The 7,759-nt window shown below is 42.0% G+C and overlaps 1 protein-coding gene across 2 annotated transcripts in view; it reads right to left on the bottom strand.

Moving 5' to 3' along the window:
• Positions 1-629: 629 nt before the first annotated feature.
• The window catches only part of ANKRD10 (ankyrin repeat domain 10), a 33,042-nt gene continuing 25,912 nt past the window's right edge, over positions 630-7,759 (bottom strand). For both annotated transcript variants that reach the window (XM_057532524.1, XM_057532525.1), the window contains exons 5-6: positions 5,484-5,573; positions 630-2,254 (exon numbers count right to left, since the gene is read on the bottom strand). In XM_057532524.1, the coding sequence (XP_057388507.1) occupies positions 1,779-2,254; positions 5,484-5,573 (566 nt within the window). In that variant the 3' untranslated portion in view covers positions 630-1,778. The remainder of the gene's footprint in view (positions 2,255-5,483; positions 5,574-7,759) is intronic.

Here is a 7,759-nt window from a genome sequence, read left to right as displayed (position 1 = left end):
CTTGAAACTCAGCCACTTGGGTGGCTTCATGATCAGTCCCTTAAAAAGGTTTCCGAGGTCACCTGCGTCCGGGCGTGATGACTGACCCTGCACGGGAGAAGGCGGAGGTGACACGGCAGATGTTCTGACTTCTGCTCTCAGCACAGAGTAACTTTTGTGACACTTCCAAAGGCTCGTGTTCCTTCATTTGGTCTCGTAGGTTTTTCCATAATGTACAAAAATAAACGTTTTAAATAATATACTAGGCATGCCAGAATGGCTATTCTGTTGCCGTTATTAACTATAATTTATATACTTAAAAGGCTTACATTTATTAATACTTGCTGGCCCAAAGAAGTTTAGGAAACTATGGTTGTGGTCTTTTATGAAAATAAGCATGCAGGGATAATACTGTTAGCTGACAGCACTTTATACCTCCCCCTACCCCCAAGAGAGATCCAGTGAGACAATGTGTTCATAAAATTAGAGCATGTGAACAAACCAAAAGTGGTGAAAAGGACTACATGGGAGGATGAGAAGAGTAAATGGAATCTTACAAGCAAAATGAAAGGCAGCAGTAGAAGTCTACGCCTCCAGTTCCTCCCACGGACCACCCTCACACAGGGAAGCATACCCAGAGACACAGCGGGTGTGAGCATTTGTTTATTCCATGTGTAAAGGACAATTTAAAAACAAAATGTTAGTAACACTCTGAGAACATTGGTTTTGTTCATCTGACACATCCTCTATCTTCACCAATTTTTATTACAAAAATCAGAATAGTAAAAATTCATGACAATATCTGCACAGTGTAACCACTAGTTGCCTAAACAAAAGCTAATTTCTATAAAACCATAAACTTAATGCAGCTTTATTAAGAGAGATTCAAAAGTCCCTCAGTTAAATGGATATACATAGTGGTATATATTTTAAAGCAGAAAACCCCAAAAAACAAAAACAAGGAAAAAAGAAAATATAAGTCAAAAGAGTCAGTTAAATATTTTGACCTGACAGTCCCTACAAAGAGTAACTTCCACTACATATAAGGGAAACCATTATCTGTGGTAAAAATCCTAGAGTCCAAGTAGGAAATGTGGCATAAAAACACATCAAATCAGAAGTCAGTCCCAGGCTGCAGGTGCTTTCAGTGAAATCCAGGGCAGTGAGCTACACCATTAAAGAAGGGACCACTCATGTCCCCAAACCAATACATGTGTCTACAAGTAAGACCTTCACCACACGGCACGTAGCAAAGTTTCAATGAAAAGACTTTGAAAAAGACAAACGTTCTTTTCTTCATACAAATCACTGCAAGAAATCTTTGTAAGGCTGTACCTTGCATAGGGAAAGAGTTGTCTTTTGTCAAAAATTCTACTGGAAAGAGTAAAAGCAAGCTCTTCAAAATGATGCCCGTGTGCAAAGGGGTAAATTACCAGACACCTCATTTACTGTCTGCAATTTATCCTGATCAGATACAATTTAATTTGACGGAAGGAAAAATGGCAATCTATGGTGATGGTATTCAAAAGAAAATATTGAGATTGGCAGCAGAAAAATTAAATTTCAAAAGTGCATCCTGAAAGAGGCTCACTATCCCACGGAGACACCTGTGCGCTAAATAAGCCTACTTGTACTCATGCTAGGACTCAACGAGAACCTGCCAAATAAGAGTGCACTTTTTCAGAAAGCTGAAGTATAAAAAAATAGTACAAGTCGTGGCATCCCTTCAGGGTGATGCTACACTAGTATTCGGAGTTGGTTAGCAGGAGGCCTGATGTGTCCAGGAGGCGGCCTCGGGCCTAAGAGCCGTGGAAGAGGTGCATGGCGCCCAGGACGGCGCTGTCGTACCCCTCCTCCACCTTCACGGAGTTGGAGTGCTCTATCACGCTGTTCAGCTCAGGGATGCTTTCGGCAGTGTCCCCAAACCCGTGGTAGTGTCCGTAGTGCAGGTTCTCCCCGATGTCTTCCGCCCAGGAAGGCCTGCTGGCTACGCAGCTACTCGGACTCCCGTTCAGGTGCAGAGAGCCGCACATCTCGGGGTTCACGCTCGTGCCCTTTTCTGGCTCCTCAGTCCCATTAACACAGGGAGAACCCTGGCTGCTTGGAAACGGCGGTCCTGGAACTAGTCCACCGCCAATTCCATTAGGTCCTGTTAAGCACTGGCCACTCCTGCTCTCCATCCCACTGAGCTGTGTCGTGGAGGGGAAGTCCAAATGTCCATTGATGAGACATCCATTTGTCAGTGAATTCGATACGGAGCTACTGTTTTTCGTATCTGCATTAAGAAATACACCTGTCACCAAAATTCAGAACCAGAGGGGAGGAGACAGTATAAAATGCTTCATTCCTGCTACTGTTTTAAAGGATTTATTTAGTTTCCTTTCTTTAAACAAACCAGTTCCTCTTGCAAGGCAAAAAACGGTGCATAAGTGATTTAAAAGGAAAACACAACAGAAGCATTTGCCTGGTAAGATAGGAAACATTTATAAATTTCATTAGTGTTGGGGAACCAAATGAAAGGACTTCAGCTGACAAACATACTGCATGAAAAATACCAACAGCACTGAACTGTTCTCAGTTTAAGACTACTTTGGAAAGCAGTTTTTAAAAATCATCAGCTGTGAAACAGTCCATCAGAACTGAACGTGTTCCCACAAAGGGCTAAAATAAACCAAAAACTTCTCCAGCTTTTAAGAAATTTAAAAAAAAGGAAAAGCAGTTGATGAAGCATGTGAATTAAGGAGGCTCCCGGGACAAAGTCTGACAGCGCCACGGGAGGCTCCGCAGAGCGCTTCCTCCAAGCCCGGGACGCGCACACAGGCAGAGGAACAAGGAGCGTTCTCCTCAGCAACACTCGCATGACACAGCGCTTCTGCAGAGCGCCACAGGGCAGCGCTGGCCGACTGCAGGAAGGGCCGTGAATCCTAATGATTCCATGCACACAGTCCTGGGCCAAGAGCACAGTTCTGAAGAGCTTCTTCTGAGTTCAGCAATTACAGTGACTACGATCTCCAAGCTTCCACTTTCAAAAACCATAATCTGCACATATAGACATCTGTTAAGAGGGAGATGTCTTATGGGAAAAAAATGTCAATCACAAAACGTTTGGACACATGGGAATAGGCAATTACAAGGTATTTTCTGTATAGTGAAACTCAAGGATTAATAGTCACGTTCACAGGAATTCACAGAACAGTACAGAGAATGATCTAAAGTTATGACGTGCTTAATGATGTTAAAATTTACCCCAATGTTCTGCACTATTCAAGTAAAGTGTGACATTAAATACAGAAGCACTGACTCTGTAACCTCTAGAATGAGGACACATAGGTGTGTGTCCCATGACCCTAACACCCCGCACACTATGACCCCCGACTGGCACCCGGACATAGGTTTCTGTGTGTCCTGACAATCTTTCTGATGACAAAAAAATCCACATCTTGTTCAATGAACAAAAACATCTTCGAAACATTCTATTAATCATCAGTTTTCTGGAGTTTAAGTGACACAGTTTAACAGCCGCTGTAAATTCTTCAGCGGATTATGGATTATTTCTTTTCAAATTGAACGACAGATTTTCTATTTCGTTAAACTTAAGGCTGGAGAACAAGTATTTCAAGAACTAAACATGAGGTAAAATTAAAAATAAAACAAGTTATTCCCAGGGAGATATTTATTTATTTTCCCAAAAATAAACAGCTTTTCCTGGGTAATAAAACTCATGAGTAGGATGTTGACCTCGACAGTTATTAAGACAACTATACTACTACTAACAAAGATAGAAATTATATTTTTAGGTGACTGGGCCTCAGAAATCCGAGTTAACTAGACTGATGTTTTTTTGTTTAATGTTCACTGCGTGTGTATCATTTTTCTCTGGTGCCCAGCTAAAGTAAATTAGCTCCCTTATGCATTCTCAAAAATCAAGGCTAGTTGTAACCCCATGTCATTATGGAACATCTAGTAAAACTGAGCATGAAAGCAGCAAACCTCCCAGAGACTGGCTAAGACCTAACGCTGCTTGGCTAGCCCCGCACCTGCCGACGGTCTACAGGACCGCCCAGGGCCGCCCGTACACTGTGTTCCAACGTACCTTCCAGGACTCGCCTCCTCCACCCCATCCCCTCGCCCACCTACTGCAAGTAATCTCTAGCAATTTCATACCTTTTGTTTATTCAGTCAGAGAGTGTTATACACGAAGTGATGAAAAACATGGGGAATGCTTACTTGGCACCTATTACATGGGATGAGTTGAGTTTAAACAATGGCCTTTTCAACGTTAGGTTCAAGAGCGGCATTAAATTTAACCTGAAAACCGAGGGAATTAATGTTTGAAGATTAAAGAGTGATTACTTCTGCCTTTTTAAAAGCATGTAGCAATGCCATTTTTTAAAAAGCTGGCTTTGAGTTCTGTTATTTATCTTTAGCCAAGATCTTTAAATGTATTATCCAATCAGAATTTCCCTTGGAAAATCTACCCATTTCATTTAAGTATTTGGCAAAATGGTGACTCCATCCGTAACAATTCTGTAGCTTCTAGAAAGATGTACACATTTTCTTTTCATCTTAGTGAACAAAAATGAATTTTTCATGTACCTCTGGGAAACAACATATATAATCTTTTATCCCCAGTAAAGAATTTAGCATACAGATATAATAATAAAACTTTTAAAAAACCAGTATCTATTCCCAAATATATTAACACTTTAAAAGAATGGCTAAAATGTTTTCATGGTCACCTAGATAAAAGAGTGGTAGAAAAAAGCATTAGCTAAATGGCTAAATCTTTACTCTAAATAGTAAAAGAAACAAAGCCCTTACCTTTTAAAAACCAAAAATGACTATCAACTGTTTTAATATACTAAAAATTTTAGTGAGAAAATGTGTTTTGTGAGACACCGTGCTCAGCATCTTAGCAGATTCAGAGTGAGCGCCACACAAACCAAAGCAACCGGGAATGCTGAGTTAGACGTTTCACAGTGGCCTGACTGGTTACGAGTCAAAACCACAACATCTACTAGTTCTCAGTGTTTACAGCCAGACATGCCTTTTGCTGCTTATCGCTTCGAAATTACTAGCAATAGATGTCCGTTTGGTATAGTCACCCCAAGGTCCTATGTCAGAAAATGAAAAATGTGAGACCTCATTAAAATTAAACAAGGCACATTAAGCAAAAGCCTCAAATCAAAATAGGAAGATTGCACTTATATATTTCATATCCATAAAATGCACCAAAACACTTCTCCTTAGAGCTACAAACTTGTCCAAGATATGCAAATTATAGCATAACATTCTCTAAAACACTGGACAAAGTGCAAAAACTGCTTGAGCGAACGCATGTTAGAAATAACACGCATACTGGTTCTTGCAACGGCAGGGGGTCTGCATTGCTGAAACAGTATAGATTTCTATTTCTTTTGGTCCAACGGAACCACCCTCCTGCTGTTTGGTGTCTTCGCCCATTGGACCGCTGCTGCGGCTAACAGGAAACCGTCCACTCCCACCTGTTACAAACTCTCTATCGACGTGCATGCTGTCAGCATCGTCTTCCGCCTCGCCATTCACGAGCGGCATGGGGTCATCCGAGCTTTGAGCTGCACAGAAAACAAAGGCAAGTTTAGGTTCCCTACACCGAAGCAGAGGACTTTTAAACACAGATGCTCCTCATTCCTTGTTGTCAGAGCACTGGACGCTCCAAAACTGTCAGATAACTTTACAATCTACGGATCATTAATGGACTTGGCACACTACCGAGAAACTTACTTTCCCCAATAGAAAACAATTCCTCAAATGTGCAGTTTCGATGAAAAGTCATGGCATTTCAGACACCTACTTGAGATTTACTTGTCGGCATAAATTTTCATTTAGGGCTGTTATTTGGACAATGTATAGCAGTTATACAACTCAGAGACATTTCTAAATAGTTTTAAAGATTCAGGACACTCTGTTACGCCCCCAAATGTTCCTTCAGTTGTTTTTCATAAAGAAATGACAATTCTTGAACAACATAAAAACCATTAAAACAGTCCTCACATTTTAAAAAAAGTTAACTTATTTCATTAACAGAAAATAAAGTAAAAGCCAAGATCAAGACAGGTTTGTCCAGTACCACCCGAGAGCAGCTCTGGCCCTCTGCACCAAGATGCAACGCAACTGGAAACACCCACTAAACGTCTGGGTTCCAAGACATTTGGGAAGGATGCTACGCACGCACCTTTCTTATGAGACTCCCACTCCCACGTCTTGGAGAGCAGCTCATGTGCACACTTGGCCGCTCCTCCAGGGGTCACACACTCTGTGCAGCAATACCTCCCGCAACCCCCGGGCAGCCTACTTCTCGGGAGCAGCCACTCGCACGCAGCATATGGCTGGCTCTCCAGTCTTAAGGAGCATGCGTTTTTACAAAATTGAATCCAAAGAAAATCACTTTCATGCCTCGCCTTTATTCATTTACCATGGCATGAATGCATCCCATCAACTAAATTCAAAAGGATCTTTCAAGTTGAATAATAACCCACTGGATGGCTGGATTACAGTTCACCCACCACCCAGCTCCCCACTGCGGCGTGGGTGGGTCCTTTTCTTTCCTATCGTGAATATACCATAACTAACATCCCTACAAATGCACCTTTGCATACACTTCTGGTTCTTTCCCAAGATAAACTAGAATGATTTCTGGGTCAGAGGGTATATACAACAAATAAGTAACAACTTTCAGTGTAATTTCTTTCAAATAAACATTTAAAAACAGAGAAACCTGAACTGTGCAGCTTCAATTACTTCTAATTTTAGACACACACGAGTCATTTTCAGTATAGGAATGAGCATATCAGTTCCAGAGTATTCTCCAAACTGTTGAAACAGTTTTAAATGAAAAAAAGTCTTAATAAAAGATTAACACAAATTCTCAACGATCAGTATATGGAAGAAACAGAAACAGAGCCGTGTGATTTGCGCAGTTGAGAAAAGATCTGCACAGGTATGAAGCCAAAAGCACCCTACAAATAGAGGTGATTTAAAGCCAGAGGCAACAAACTGAGGACTTCAGTCTTTTGTGAAGTTTTTCTTAATCCTCCACTGGCCCCAAATCAGTGACAGGCTAGGCTCCATCTTTGCTATGAAACAAGGTACTTTCAAAAAGTCAGTGGTAAACAGGACATCTTAGAAGATGGGGGGTTGGGGGGCTGGGAGAGGGACGTTCCAGGTACCAGTTGACAAAAGCCTCACAACCTTCAGGAGTTCTCGGCCAGTCACTGCAGAGATGAGGGGCCTGCAGTAGCAAGGCCCACGTTTGATGAGCCAGATCAGGCAGCTTACTGAGAACCAGTGCAGGTTATCCGGGCAAAGCCACAAACGTCCTCGTACAAAAGGTCAGACTTCACTGGGGATACAGTGCAGACAGCTTTATGTAGGCATACTCTCAATGCCTGGTTTTGTTCTGGAATTCAGGGCCAGTGTTCCTTGGGGAAAGTGACATCTAGGTTACAGCGGCAATTTCAGGTCTCTGAAAAGCAGGTTTTAAAAAGAAAGCTGACAGGTGAGACACGAGGACACCCCCTCCTCCCCCAAAAGCGCAACAAGGAAACAGCTTCATGAAGGCAGGGAATGTGTCTCTTCACTCCCTAAGCCCAGTGCCTGGCAGTGTTCCATCGATGAATGATGCCCAGGCTCTAGCCAGAAAAGGCACACACACAGAAAGCAAGCAAAACTATTAAGAGTAACGAGAGGAGTCATCTCAGGTCAGACTAGCTGTAAAATGAAAAAGGACAAGAGGGCAGAC

The sequence above is a fragment of the Balaenoptera acutorostrata genome, chromosome 18, assembly GCF_949987535.1.
Source record: "Balaenoptera acutorostrata chromosome 18, mBalAcu1.1, whole genome shotgun sequence".
Taxonomy (NCBI): Eukaryota; Metazoa; Chordata; class Mammalia; order Artiodactyla; family Balaenopteridae; genus Balaenoptera; species Balaenoptera acutorostrata.
The sequence above is the reverse complement of the archived record's forward strand: the minus strand, read 5'-3'. Positions and strand labels throughout refer to the sequence as shown.